The following is a 15135-nucleotide window of genomic DNA, read 5'->3' as shown; positions in this document are numbered from 1 at the left end:
TTACAGAGCGGCCTCACCTCACTCGGTCGGTCACTCTGAACCTCCTACATATGGACCCATCGTGTAGATCTGATACCTTTAGTAAGCCAAAATGTACATTATACATCAGCAGAGACTCGGACAACAGCTGCAGAGTCTCCTACTGTGTATTCATTACACACCCGTACCATCTACGACGTTATATCGGCTCGGGGCCGTCGTCCAGGTCTTTTCCTAACGAATTCATCCCACTGCTATCAGAGGAAAACATCCTTCTGCACAGTCCTGACATGCCTTACTTACTAAAATGCTGTGACATGTTTCGAGCACTTGGAAATGATGTCTTTTGTTAACCGGAGATGCGTGTTCGACGTAGGGACTTGAGTCGCACGTTGATCGACTCGTGACTTCCTTCTGGCTCTACACTAAAGGCTTTCTAAATAATTAGAAGTCATTTTGAATGGTCTTTCCCCACAGTACCCGAGCAAACCTTTGTTCTATTATGCTCAGAAGGTGCAGGCATCTTTTTTCACAATAAAAACCCTGGGCTGTTCGGACAATTTGTGATAGTCAGATACATCAATTGTAGGGCAGCACAAGATCGAATAGTCTTGTGTCTCTGCCTTTTACAGAAGCTACTCAAGTGAGCCCTCATGGGGTTAGTATCACCGAGAGCAACTCTTGCACCAGGATGGCACAATGGTGCAGTGGAGACACTACCCAGGCAGCATATACACCCAGGAGAGTGGCATCTCAGATGTGGCCACAGGTAGCCCTCTTTACTCATGACTGATACACCCATTGTCAGCTTCAGTTCTCCCTAGTGGAGTGGACCAAGACCGCCAACTAGATCAAGACACACTGGCCCAGAAAGTGCAACACTCTGTACAGCAATCAAGCCACAGAGTCCTGCTTGTGACCCCGAAGTGGCCTGCTAGGTCCTGGTTTCCACTGCTGAGCTCATTAGTGGATGGAATGTCTTGGCAGCTTCCCCCTCAATCAGATGGGATGATTTAGCACCTCAGTTGAGCCACCTACACCTGTGGGTTTGCCCTCAAGAGGGAAGCACAGGTTTAACACTGACTCAACAGTTCATGACACGCTCCTGAATTCAATAGGTCCTAGTACATGGGCTCTTAAGTGGAAACTTTTGTGCACTCCATTATATGCACCCAGAGCCTAAATGACTGGACCTTCTTCAGGGACTGCAAGAGAGTGGGAAATCTTCATCTACCTCGAAAGTATACGTGGCAGCCACTGCCACACTCTGCCTTTCTGGAAGGCACAGCACCATGTGATCCAGACTGTGGCGCCCCAGGGTGAGGAGGCCTGGGGTGCAGTTCATCCCAAATGTGTTCAGTAGTGTTGAAGTCAGGGCTCTGTGCAGGACTCGAACCTTGGCAAAGCATGTCTTCATAGGGACATCGTCATGCTGGAACAGGTTTGGGTCTTTTAGTTCCACTGAAGGGAAATTATAACGCTACAGCATACAAAGACATTCTATATAATCGAGTGCTTCAAACTGGAAGAACCACATATGGGTGCGATGGTCAGGTGTCCACAACCGTTTGGTCATATAGTGTAGCATCACACACACCGGTACTGACAAGCAAGCAATGAACAACATGAACATAAAAATCATATAATAATTAAAGCTACCTGAGGTTCATCGTGGCGATCGACCCGCGGTAATCTTGTGTTGCTCGAAATGTTCCCTCCATCTGCCGTCATGTCTGTGGATCTCAAGTGTGTCACGACATTTAATAGTTGGTTCCGAACACCGTTGGTCGTGAAGTTGGTGTACTTTAACATCTAATCTGTTTACCTTAAAAACATTACAGCAGCAAATGTAAACGGTAATCTGTGCTATTCTGTAGCTCTGTGTAGAGGTTTGTTATGAGGAAGCCTTCATTATGACTGTTTTTCAACGATCATGGTGACGTAGTTTGCAGCGTATAGGATTAAGCCTAGATTAAACACCATGAACAATACCCACTCACTAATGATTACAGCGTCCAGACAATGATCAAACGAAACCAACAACAGAATTGAGATATGACTGGTGTAACATGGTAAGTAAAACCTGAAATAGTTAATACCGTTAAATGTTATTCTGTACCTACGTGTACAGATATTGACACAGCAAAATAAAACGTTATGAGTCGAGGCAAAAAGGATCATTTTCTTTTCTTATGCTTAGTATCAGCCATGCCTGTGACAAGCCAAGACGTTAAGCACTGTTTATGAGTACCGCACAGCCAACAAAAGAGACGTTACGGTATAGCCGAGTGTCGGATCATTTTAATAATAGAGGCTGAGCGAGACCTCCTGCTTTAGAAGATATCGCTGTTCTCTAATCGCCGACAGGTTGAGAGTAAACCCAGAGAAGCCGTGTATAATCATGAGGCTTTTATTTAAGAGACACAAACACACTGGACGGAGACGGTGCAATTTAGATTGCGGGGACGTATGACGGAACGAGAGATATCCGTATGATATGCATCATAACCGCAGGCTTGTGAGAACTGTCCGATGCATTCCTAGTCCATTTTGAATTAAAGTACATTATTAAAACGTTGTTATAATAATGACCCTAATCGGTCATTATTCTCCCTCACATTATTTTTTTTTTTTTAGGACTGACAGGAAGCTATTTGTATCTACTTGTATATCGTGTATTTATGACTACTGAGCCTAATCGGTGCAATCGGGCTAATTCTGGAGCACGGGTCATCACTCTGAATCCCAAAACAGCTGATGTCAGGTTAGGTAAATAGGCTCAGACATCATGACTCGGACTTCCGAAAAAGCCCCGGGTGTAACCAGAGTTTTTAAAGAATACACGATCATCCATTCATAAATCAGGAGGAGATTTACTGAGAGAACGAAAAAGAGAGAGAGAGAAAGAAAGCGAGAGCCTAGAGGAAGGGCAGGGTGAGGAGGAGTGCTACATGCACTCATGTTCCCTCATGTTAGAACACTACAAGGAGGAGCTGCTCTCGTTAAAAAAACAAAACAAAAAAAACATTAAAACAAACAAACAAACAAAACACACATGGTCTGTCTAGCACCACAAGCAAGCGACTGGCCTTTATTTATTTATTTAAAAGGAAGTTGTTGACCATATATTCTTTATGAAAATGAGCATGAGCTCATGCAAACGAATGTTTGGGATTTATTAACATCCAGGTGATTGATCACACGTGTGTGCACGCACCTGGATGTTAATAAATCCCAATCATTCGTTTGCATGCTCATGTCCCAAACTAGCTGTTTGGGACATCCACGCTTATCGTGCTACATATAATAAATAATACACTAATGTACTGCAAACATCGCACACTAAGGGGAAATGCTCATCTAGAATAATGAGAAGACTCTGACTTATACACATAACGTACACCTAACATTTCATTTCGAGAAAACTACTAAAAATATATTTAAATCGTTTTCAAATCATTTTAAAACAAAATAAAAACACAGGACACCGTGCACAACAGTTTAGCATCTGGGGCAAAGCTTTGTGTTGTTAAACCGAATGAATAAGTTTTGAACGTTTGGGGCGTGTATGGAACATGGAAAGGCTGGACTTGGAGGCATCAAGTCAAGTCTGAAGCTAATGTTTGCGTGCTCGCGGTGTCAGGGGTTATAGCCACCAAAAAGTTTACTAAGCAGCTAATAAATATGGAGATCATAAACTAGACAGTGAGTGAGGTGAATGATTAAGCTAGCATGTAGCCATTAAGTGTTCTATACGAACAGCAGTGCTAAGAGAAAACGGTCAGGAATATCGACATTTTCCCACAGACATGGTGATAAATTACTAGACTAAATGACCAATATCGACCAGGAACCCAACTTAAATTCTGCCATGCTGAGAAATGTTAACTCTACCAACAAGAACATTTTGACTCAGGAAGTGGAGCATGGTAAACACAACCCCACGAATGCAGCATTAATACGTTACCTTAATATTTTACCTCAGAATATCACCTCACAACTTTACCTCGGCATGTTACTTCAGCACATTGCCTCAACATTATTTCAGCACGTTACCGCAAAACTCTACCACAGTATGTTACTTCAGCACGTTACCTCCACGTTATTTCAGCACGTTACTGCAAAACGCTACCCGAGTATGTTACTTTAGCACGTTACCGCAGAACATTACCTCAGTATGTTACTTCAGAACGTTACCTCAGTACGTTACCGCAGAACGTTACCCAAGTATGTTACCGTAGAACATTACCTCAGTATGTTACTTCAGAACGTTACCTCAGTACGTTACCTCTGCGTTACCGCAGAACGTTACCGCAGTACGTTACCTCAGTATGTTACCGTAGAACATTACCTCAGTATGTTACTTCAGAACGTTACCTCAGTACGTTACCTCTGCGTTACCGCAGAACGTTACCTCAGTATGTTACCGTAGAAGATTACCTCAGTATGTTACTTCAGAACGTTACCACAGAATGTTACCTCAGTACGTTACCTCAGTACGTTACCATAGAACATTACCTCAGTATGTTACTTCAGCACGTTACCACAGAATGTTACCTCAGTATGTTACCACAGAACGTTACCTCAGTATGTTACCACAGAACGTTACCTCAGTATGTTACTTCAGCACGTTACAGCAGAACGTTACCTCAGCGTTACCGCAGAACGTTACCTCAGTATGTTACTTCAGAACGTTACCTCAGTATGTTACCGTAGAACATTACCTCAGTATGTTACTTCAGAACGTTACCTCTGCGTTACCGCAGAACGTTACCTCAGTATGTTACTTCAGAACGTTACCTCAGTATGTTACCGCAGAACGTTACCTAAGTATGTTACCGTAGAACATTACCTCAGTATGTTACTTCAGAACGTTACCTCAGTACGTTACCGTAGAACATTACCTCAGTATGTTACTTCAGAACGTTACCTCTGCATTACCGCAGAACGTTACCGCAGTACGTTACTTCAGCACATTACCTCAACATTATTTCAGCACGTTACAGCAAAACGCTACCTCAGTATGTTTTCAGCACGTTACCTCCACGTTATTTCAGCACGTTACCGCAAAACGCTACCTTAGTATGTTACTTCAGCACGTTACCTCCACGTTATTTCAGCACGTTACCGCAAAACGCTACCTCAGTATGTTACTTCAGCACGTTACCTCCACGTTATTTCAGCACGTTACCGCAAAACGCTACCCGAGTATGTTACTTTAGCACGTTACCGCAGAACGTTACCTCAGTAGGTTACTGCAGAACGTTACCTCAGTATGTTACCGTAGAACATTACCTCAGTATGTTACCTCAGCACGTTACCTCAGTATGTTACTTCGGCACGTTACCACAGAACGTTACCTCGGTATGTTACTTCAGCACGTTACTTCAGCATGTTACCTCAGTGTGTTACTTCGGCACATTACCATAGAACATTACCTCAGTATGTTACCTCAGCATGTTACCTCAGTACGTTACTTCGGCACGTTACCGCAGAACGTTACCTCGGTATGTTACTTCAGCACGTTACTTCAGTATGTTACGTCAGAATGTTTCCTCGGCACATTACGTCACTTGTTACCTCGGAGCGTTACCTTTCCACGTTACCCAGCTAAAAAACATATTTAAAAAAAATTTATAATATGTATAAATCTTTTAGAATGGGTAACAAATTTAGTTTCTAGTCCATGCACACTGCGTTCATTTGTTTTGAAATGAAAATGGGAAAACAAAAAGCTTTTTTTTTTTTTCTCTTAAATATTATTGTTGTTTTTCCTGGCACACACAAAAATAGCAAAATAATTCATTATAAGAGATGCGAAAATGAGATAAAAAAAAAGCAGAAATAAATTTTAGATGATCACCTGGTAAAACCTGCTGATGTTTTTCAGCCATTTTTAAAAAGCACACATGCATTAGACATTAATGTCCATCTTTAATCTACCCTCCTTGCTATCAGCTACCAAGTTATTGCTGATACACATCCGAATTTAAAATGATGAAAAACAGAAAAGAAATGCCCCCCCATTTCATAAATAAAAACGAATGACTGCGATGTACACTGAACGTTTCCGCACAGGGAACGCTCGTCAGGTTGGTCAGTGTGTGTCATGATTATAAAGTCACATCACGATAATAAGCAGACTTGCTACAGTGTTTTCATTCGGACTGAACTCCATGGTTTAAGCATATACATGAAGGTTTTAAATTTAAATTAAATTGAGCTATCAGTGGATTATTTTGGATTACGATGCCGTGTAACGCGGCAACTGACTGGGCATTAAGGTGTGGTGTTTTTGAGAACATGACAGCCTCCGCATGGTTGAAATGCAAATCCACACAAGTGCTGCAAGGCGTCCGTGTTTCCCCATTTGCTGTCAGCGATGGATGCTCGAAAGCAAAAAGTTGACGGAATGCAGCAGAATAACTTGTAAGCCGTCAGAGATGTACGCGTGGAGGCGTTTTTCTCAGCAGTAGGTTATAAAGTCCAATCCAGTTCTACCACCGTGTAAGAGATGCCCTTACACAGGAGCAGAGCATCAGATGGACAGTTCAAGGGGGGAAAAAAAAAAATCAATTAAAAGTGCAGTTCAGCAAAAACGAGTCTTAACCAGTCCTTGTTACGAGTGTAGTCCTCCAGTTTTCCACATGAGGTCAGTTACGAGCTGAATTCACTGCCTTCACAGTCCTGTTGTTGATGAAATCCGTCTTCCTGTAACCAGCCTGCAACAGGTGGTGAATAATGAAAGAAGCAATTAGAACACCTTTTTACAATATAGAGATGTCTTCAAGTGGTGCTTGAAAGTTCGTGAACCCTTTAGTATTTTCTAAATTTCTGCATAAATGTGACCTAAAACATCATCAGATTTTCACACAAGTCCTAAAAATAGACAAAGAGAGCCCAGTTAAACAAATGAGACAAAGATATTATAGTTGGTCATTTATTTATTGAGGAAAACGACCCAATATTACATATCTGTGAGTGGCAACCTCTAGGATTAGCAGTTAATTTGATCAGTGGGATGACAATCAGGTGCGAGTGAGTGCCCCGTTTTATTTAAAGAACAGGGATCTATCAGAGTCTGATCTTCACAACACATGTTTGTGGATTATGGCATGAACAAAAGAGATTTCCGAGGACCTCAGAAAGAGTTGTTGAAGCTCATCAGGCTGGAAAAGGTCACAAAATCATCTCTAAAGAGTTTGGTCTTCACCAATCTACAGTCAGACAGATTGTGTAGAAATGGAGGAAATTCAAGACCATCATTCCCCTCCACAGGAGTGGAGACCAACAAAGATCTCTCCGAGAGCAGGACGTGTAATAGTCCATGAGATCACAACGGAACCCAGGGTAACTTCTCAGCATCTAAAGATCTTTCTCACATCGGCTAATGTTAATGTTCACGAGTCCACCATCAGGAGGACACTGAACAACAACGGTGTGCATGGCAGGGCTGCAAGGAGAAAGTCACCGCTCTCCAGAAAGAACACTGCCGCCCTTCTGCAGTTTACTAAAGACCACGTGAACAAGCCAGAAGGGTATTAGAAAAATGTTTTGTGGATGGAGGAGAACAAAATAGAAGTTTTGGTTTAAATGTGAAGCGTTGTGTTTGGAGAAAGGAAAACACTGCATTCCAGCATAAGAACCTTCTCCCATCTGTGAAACATGGTGGCGGTAGTGTCATGGTTTGGACCTGTTTCGCTGCATCTGGACCAGGACGACTCGCCATCACTGATGGAACAATGAGTTCTGAATGATAGCAGCGAACTCTAAAGGAAAATGTCAGGACATCTGTCCATGATCTGAATCTGAAGAGAAAGCGGGTCATGTAGCAACACAACGATCCTAATCACACGAGTCGTTCTACCAAAGAACGCTTAAAGAAGAATAAAGTGAATGTTTTGGAACGTCCGAGTCAAAGTCCTGACCTTAATCCAGTAGAAATGTTGTGGAAGAACCTGAAGCGAGCGGTTCATGTGAGGAAACCCACCAACATCCCTGAGCTGAAGCTGTTCTGTACTGAGGAACGGGATAAAACTCCTCCGAGCCGACGTGCAGATGATCAACACTTACCCCAAACGTTTATCTGCAGTTATTACTGCACAAGGGGCTCACACCACACACTGAAAGTAAACGTTCACATACTTTTCCCACTCACAGATATGTAATATCAGATCATTTCCCTCAATCAATAAATAACCAAGTATAATATTTTTATCTCATTTGTCTAACTGGGTTCTTGTTGTGTGACTTTTAAACGTAGACAATTCTAAAGGGTTCACAAACTTTCAATCACCACTGTATCAGTCCATATTCAAAAGCATATGAAATAAGTGCTATTTGCCTGAAATTCAGACTTCCTGACCTTCTTGTAGCTACCATGAAGCTCGGAGTGTGTCCACAGAGTGTGCAGCAGAAGACTAGCGGCCTGGCCAACCTTCGTGGATCCATGTCTCCAAATACCATGTCAAAAAAAAAAAAAGAAAAAGAAAAAGGAAAAATCAATAAAAGATAAAAGCTTGGTTTAGTCCTATTTAATTATTCAAAAAGATTACTGTGATTATGTACAATAACGCGAAAGCATTTGCTCTACTTCCTGCATTCGAATCATTAAGCAGAAAATTAGTCCCTTCCAGTTAACTGTTCCCAGTAATTAGAGGAATTAGTGTGAGGAAAGCTACAAACATTTGCGTTCGTGACCTGGAGCGAGCCAAAAGACCGTTATTAGGATGAGCAAATCCCTGTCGTGGGTGTGTTGTATACAGATTTCAGATTAGCTGCAGGAGTAGGCGTTACTGAGCGAGAGCGAGGCAGCTCAACGCGAAACGAAAAGGAGTTTCAAAGACTTCGCTACATTCTTAACGTTTTATTTACAGAACGGCGACGCGAGGACGCAAGCGGAGCGTTTAAAGACGTACGCGCTTATTCTCCGCTTCAAATTCACTTCAATTTTACTCGTGTAGCGCTTTTTACAAAGCAGCTTTACAGGAACGTATAAACACAGGATACAGCTTTTCAATACGCGCATTTATCCCAATTGAGCAAGCCGATGTCTTTTTACAGCTGTGGACTAATCACTGACTACGTTTACACGGACAGCGGTAATCTAATTATAGACCTTATTCTGAATAAGACAATATTGTGATTAAGATGTTTACATGAGTCACGTTTAGAATATTCCTTTCACGTTCCTGTTATACATGTTATAGAACATAGATCGATTTCCGCGCCACACGATGCTGATAATTATTTGTCGTGCTGTATGTACAAATAGACGACTGCTGAAGCCGTGGGCTGCGTCCCAAACCACGTACTTACCGTCTATATAGTAGCCAAAATACATGTATATCTCCTACTATGTAGCAGGCAAGTACGCGGTTTGGGACGCAGCCGTGCTCTCTTTTGCTGTAAAACGGTTGAGCGCTGCCGTGTGTGTACGTGTCCTGTCGCAAAATGCGGTGAAAACTCTCACACGACGTTAATAGTGTGATTAAAGAGTGTACATGTCTGCAATGCGACTAAAACGGGAATACTCCACACGTCTTAATTCCATTTGTGTTCACTTCGAGTATGACTTTAATCTGATCTCTGTTTACATGCTAGTTTCTTAATCAGAGTATCGTCTCAATCGGGTTCATATCGGATTGCCGTTGTCCGTGTAAACGTACTGTACGACTCAACGACTGAACAGTAACCGTTTTCACCGTTTTATTTATCCTGACCTGACGAAAACCAGAACGAACATCCGTTACCGACCGTTTCGTGTCCGGTTTGTTGATCGGACGGCCATTTTCATGACGTTTTCACCGAGTCCATGTCTGATCGGGTTTGCGATACCGCTGAGCCGCTCCGAGCCGAACCGGACCGGACCGATTCTATGGTTCGCACCGTTTTAAAAGCGCGCCCGTGTGATCCGGGGACATGTATGAACTGGCGGTTTATGTTCGAGGGATACCTCTCTTTGCTGCTGATCTGGATGATCCTGGGAAGGACGCCGTTGTTCAGAACGGTGCGGGCGTTCTGTACGGACACCTGGCTCAGGTTGTTGAGAATCTGACAGACGGTTGTGACCTCAACAGGCTGCGCCGTGTCTGAAGCGTGAAGCATGGTAACAAGCTCCGGCAGCACCTCTTTAACTAGAGCGGACGTTAGGACATTTAGGACGTCTCACAACAGGGTTTCGTTTAAAAACGCTGACAAAAAGGTGCGTGTGTGTGAGAGATGCTGGCGAAATGCTTACTGATGTCAGAATGGAGCTCCTTGTAGCGCGACAGGTTTTTGAGCAGACACACCGAGGCTCTCTTCACATCTTCCGCTCCCTCCTGGAGCACCTTCTTCACCTGCTGCAGGCCTCCTTCTCTCTGCACGATGGTGTGCGCCATGGCCTGGGACACCTGAACAGCATCAGAAATAATCAGCGCTGTAACAGCACAACACTGAACCGAAACGTTTATCTTCCCTGATTCGAAGTTTTATCCGAATCGTGTCTTGGAATACATACAAAGTTATTATCTTATCTAAATGTGCATTCTGGTAAACCCCAGAACATCCGGAACATTTACAGGTGTTTTGCTTATGTAATGATGTCACTTCCTTAACATGATGAGCAAACGGGGGAAAAAAAATAAAATAAATCATCGAGCACTCTGGATCCTCGTATGTAAACACAAAGCACACAAAAAATAAATAAAATAAAAATAAAATAAAAATCGCGGACTTCACCCCTCTGTTTCCTGCCGTCAGGTTCTGCAAGGCTCCAATGGACGCCTCCTGTGTGAGCTGCCGATTGCCGATCGCAAGAAGCGACAGGTACATGCGGACGGTGATGCTGCTCCACAGCCACTCCACGCCGTACGGGTTACACTTCTCCTCCAGCAGAGGGCGGTCGGATTCGGAGTACTAAAATAACCCACCAACAACGGGAGTAATTCTAAATACATTCTCTTTAAAAAATAAATAAATAAATAAATAAATAAAACAAAACACCTTACACCTAGGAGCAGTTTAGCGCGGTCAATCTGGCATGTTTTCGGGAAGCGGGAGGAAAACCCGTATACGGACACGGCGAGAACACGCACGGCGTTACCGCCTCACAGCTCCACGGTCCCCCGAGACAATCCTGAGCTGCTGTGCGTGTGGAGTTCTGCATGTTCTCCCCATGTCTGCAAGGGTTTCTGGTTTCCCCCCACAGTGTGAAAACACGACAGTAGCCAGATTGGTGACTCTAAATCGCCCCTAGGAGTGTGTGTGTGTGTGTGTGTGTGAGACTGAGTGAGTGTGAGAGCGCGCATGGTACTCTGGCATGACTCGGGCACGTATTTTGCATGATACCAAGAAAAGTAAATAAAAAGGAAGCAAAATTTGCAATGAAAAAAAAAAACAACAACAACAACAACCCTATTTATATAAATAAAGACATTGGGCTTTAGGTTATTTCTATTGGAAATTTGCAAAGAAAGAAAAGGACTAACGTCGTCTGCGTCAGAGAGTTTGGCGTTTCTCAGAACCAGGCAGCCGGGTCTCTTGGTCTCGGCAGCAGCGCTCTGTCTGGACTCGTGCAGCACTGGCTTGAACGTTTCAGGCACCTCGCACTCAAACTGATAGGTGAGGTTATGCAAGATGCACACGCAATTTTCTAAGGCCTGCCGCGGAGACAAACACAACAGAGTCATAAACGCTCCAGAGATCGAATTGGATTTTGAGTCAAAAACATTCCAAAAAAAAAAAAAAAAAAAAAAACGGCATACAAACAAAACCTGAGGTTTACGACGAACAGACCTCGGGGGAAAACGTTTGGACGTGAAATAATCGCCGGCATGGATAGAAAATACCTGATCGTCGGGTTTATAATCCGCGATGGTTCCACGGACGTAATAGACGAGGCAGTCGATGAGGCCATCGCAATCTCTCAAGGACTTGCGTGCGTTCGGTCCGGCTGAACTCACGTTTCTAGGAACGAAATACGGGTGAGAACATTTACATAAATAAATAAAATCAGATGCATTTAAAGATCACCCCCCCCCCCACCCCCACACACACACCTCAGGCATCCTGTAGCATTAAGGAAGACCTCAGGATCTGCAAGCAGCTCCAGTTTGGGATCTTCGCCCTCAGTGATCCCCGAGCACGGCACAAGGACGGTCTCGGTGACGGGTTTCACAGCTTCTCGGCCGAGCTGCTCCTTCAGCATGTCGTGAGAGGACAAGTTCCACAGCAACCCTGAGGAAAAACAACCAAATCCTCCATACAAGCTTAAACACAGCAGTCTTCATTTCCACAAGGTTTATTCTCATAGGCTCGCTCTTGGGTCTGTGTATTTTTTTTAAAAATTCATACAAATCTCTGGAATACTCCATGTTGTCGAATGTATCTAGCGTGCTGACTAAGTAAACAGCCGGAGCAGATACTGGCTCCGGTCCCAGAATAAAGAAAACTCTGGATCATGTCTGGGATGTGACCTGTGTAGCAGCACAGTCCTGAGTTTTAATCAGACAACGATTTAATCATGTACCACCATCATCATCATCATCATCATTATTATTATTATTATTATTATTATTATTATTATTATTACTACTGCACTTCCCAGATGAATATGCCAAGCTTTTAAATAAATAAATAAAGATTTAAAAAAAAATTGAAGCCAAGCTCAATTGAAAAAGGTGTTATTAGCGTTCGCGTGTTCACCGACTCGTGAACGACGGCGGCCACGTTTGAACACGTGAAAGGCCATTTCGGTATTCGCGCGCGTCGTACCGTAAGCGTGATCTGCAGTGGCGGTCCCGCGTCGTCGTGCGCCACCTCTTCGAATACTTTCAAGGCGTTTTCACACCACGTACAAGGACACAAACAAAGGCGTCAGGCTCTTACTCTTTCGCGACGGTGGAAAAAAAAAAAACCTCACCGGAAACCGGATCCGCGCATGAAAATGCGAATGCAAATTCATGCTCGGCGCGCACGTGTATTCCGCACCGTTTGCGCTCACGAAGGAAACGCAGCTGGAAATGAACGACTTCATTTCTTTAGCATTTGAATAAAGTCGAGATAATCCCACAGTCTTTGAAGCTGGATTGAAGGGATGAGTCATCGTTTTTTAATTCTTGTCGGCACGGGAAATTTGTTAGTTTGAATGCTGACGATGCCAAGCATACAGTAGATAAGACTCTGTGGCTCTCTCTCTCTCTCTGTGTGTGTGTGTGTGGGGGGATTATTGTCATGCTTAGCCAATCACAGCCTCATGTCCACCGAGCACTACTGGCTAAAATAGCAGGAGATCAGCGGCTTTTGGCCGCGTGGTGGATTCACGAACGCGTCGGATGAAAATTCGGTGCGTTACAAACCCGTGAGCTGTCGCCGGGCTTCGACGTCACGGTTCGTCTTGAGCAGGCGCAGGATCGTGTCGACCCCGTCGTGCTCCTTCACCTCCATCTTGTTATCGTTGTTCTCGTAGATGACGTTTCTCAAGGCCGCGGCTGCGGCTTGCTGCACCTCACCGCTGTCCGAGTCCAGCAGCTTCAAAAGCTTCGGGATCCCATGCAGCATACAGAGCTGGAGAGGGCGGGTTAAAAATGATTCATATTTACAGGCCAGTCATAAACGTTTACATAAGCGCATCGGGTTATATAGATGACATGTTGCTGTACACCTTATGAACATTTTTCATTTTTTAAATAAAAATGTTCAACGTTGTCTCCAGAGATCATTTGCTGAAGATATCAGATGTGTCGCGAGGGGCGGCTGGAGGTTGCGAGATTCCGCTGAACGGAGGGTTCCAGGCCGGTTTTACTCACCCTTATCTTAGCGTCTGCGCTGCTGAAGCACCGGTTCTGTATGAAGTTTGCACCGGAGATCTGCATCTCCTGGTTCTTGTCAGTCAGGAGATTTACAGCCATCCTCATTGTCGTCGGTGCGCCTTGCCTCCCGTTTCTGTGAGGCGCAAACACAAACTTCACTTATACTCGTCAAACGGAAACGTCTTCACCGGTTAAAACCCCTGATGGGAACCGTCTTTGAACCAATCGGGAACCAAAGCTTAGAAACGACTGAAATTCTCAAACCTTACTTTAGAGTGTCAGCTGTTGCTTCTTGCGGTTTGGCTACCGCCATCTTCGGGGTGTGCGTGCTGACCACTGAAGGTTGTCTTCTCGCCGGGTCCTGCCTCGGACCCACCAGGGGCACGGTCGCTGCTGCCCACGCCGCGTCTCCTTGCTGAAGAGTCTCCCAAAACGCCTTCTGATGCTCTGCTCTTAGCGCAGTGACGTGCGAACTCTCGGGTAGGAAGACGTCGTCCCGATCGTCCTCGTAGACAGGCTTGTTCGGAAACTGAAGCGTAGAGGCAGCGCAACCGTAAACGAACGGCCGAGCGTTTCGGGGCGTCTCGGAACAGGCCGACTTCTTCAAGGGGAGGCTCCCGTTGAGATGGTCGGCTGAAGACACGTATCGCATCGCGGGGAGAGTGAAACCTGCAGATCCCCAGTTCAGGTTGTGTCCTGACGAGCCGTACCTAAACATCCCGTGCTCTCCTCGGCTAACCTGAGGCAACTGCAGACTCGCCCACGGAAGATTATTCATCCTAACCACAGGTCGACTTGGTCCCGAAGCGTCATTATGGTCAAACGGCGGGAATACCTGCAGCAGAAAGGATTCCGGTTTAATTCTAAACGCGAGACTTAAAAGCTACTGTGTCGATTTTATTTAAAAAGAACACAAGATCGTACCTTCATAGGGCCACTCCGGAAAGGTGTGGTACTGTTTAAATGGCTGATAGAGACGCTACCTGTGAAATTAGTCACAAAGTGAAACCCGAGTACAAATTCAGAAATAATACGTACTAGATTTTTGTCTGGTACTTGATCGACACTCTTCTGCTTTGTCCCATACGGTCGGTGTCATGGGTGTGTATTAAATAACCAACAATCTATAAATACGCTGATACCGGTGTTAGTCCAGTATTAACCTGTCCCTGATGCTGAGAATCTACACCACAGCATGATGCCGCCACCACCACCATGCTTCACCTCTCCCCTCAGAGTCCTTTAAGTGCCGGAGCGGCTTCATTCTAGCCACCTGACCGTCGAGGTCTGATTACTGGAGTGTTTGTGAGACGGTTCTCCTTCCGGCAGGCTCTCCAAGAAGAGAGTACTAAACTGCCGTTTC

General features: G+C 44.5%; 2 protein-coding genes across 3 annotated transcripts in view; one reads left to right on the top strand and one right to left on the bottom strand.

The window, feature by feature from the left end:
- The first annotated feature begins 448 nt into the window (after nucleotides 1-448).
- Nucleotides 449-15135, top strand: part of caprin2 (caprin family member 2) — a 62818-nt gene continuing 48131 nt past the window's right edge. Inside the window, exon 1 of the mRNA XM_053686005.1 lies at nucleotides 449-452. The gene's annotated coding sequence lies outside the window, so the exon portion shown is untranslated. The remainder of the gene's footprint in view (nucleotides 453-15135) is intronic.
- The window catches only part of pkp2 (plakophilin 2), a 14012-nt gene continuing 4770 nt past the window's right edge, over nucleotides 5894-15135 (bottom strand). For both annotated transcript variants that reach the window (XM_053686006.1, XM_017485508.3), the window contains 12 exons: nucleotides 14697-14755; nucleotides 14042-14607; nucleotides 13770-13905; nucleotides 13320-13527; nucleotides 12021-12198; nucleotides 11811-11928; nucleotides 11451-11621; nucleotides 10702-10878; nucleotides 10220-10373; nucleotides 9935-10115; nucleotides 8345-8432; nucleotides 5894-6701 (listed from right to left, as the gene is read on the bottom strand). In XM_053686006.1, coding sequence (XP_053541981.1) covers nucleotides 6633-6701; nucleotides 8345-8432; nucleotides 9935-10115; nucleotides 10220-10373; nucleotides 10702-10878; nucleotides 11451-11621; nucleotides 11811-11928; nucleotides 12021-12198; nucleotides 13320-13527; nucleotides 13770-13905; nucleotides 14042-14607; nucleotides 14697-14702 — 2052 coding nt within the window. In that variant the 5' untranslated portion in view covers nucleotides 14703-14755 and the 3' untranslated portion in view covers nucleotides 5894-6632. The remainder of the gene's footprint in view (nucleotides 6702-8344; nucleotides 8433-9934; nucleotides 10116-10219; nucleotides 10374-10701; nucleotides 10879-11450; nucleotides 11622-11810; nucleotides 11929-12020; nucleotides 12199-13319; nucleotides 13528-13769; nucleotides 13906-14041; nucleotides 14608-14696; nucleotides 14756-15135) is intronic.

Source organism: Ictalurus punctatus, chromosome 14 (genome assembly GCF_001660625.3).
Source record: "Ictalurus punctatus breed USDA103 chromosome 14, Coco_2.0, whole genome shotgun sequence".
Taxonomy (NCBI): Eukaryota; Metazoa; Chordata; class Actinopteri; order Siluriformes; family Ictaluridae; genus Ictalurus; species Ictalurus punctatus.
This window is presented reverse-complemented; position numbering and strand designations above follow the sequence as displayed.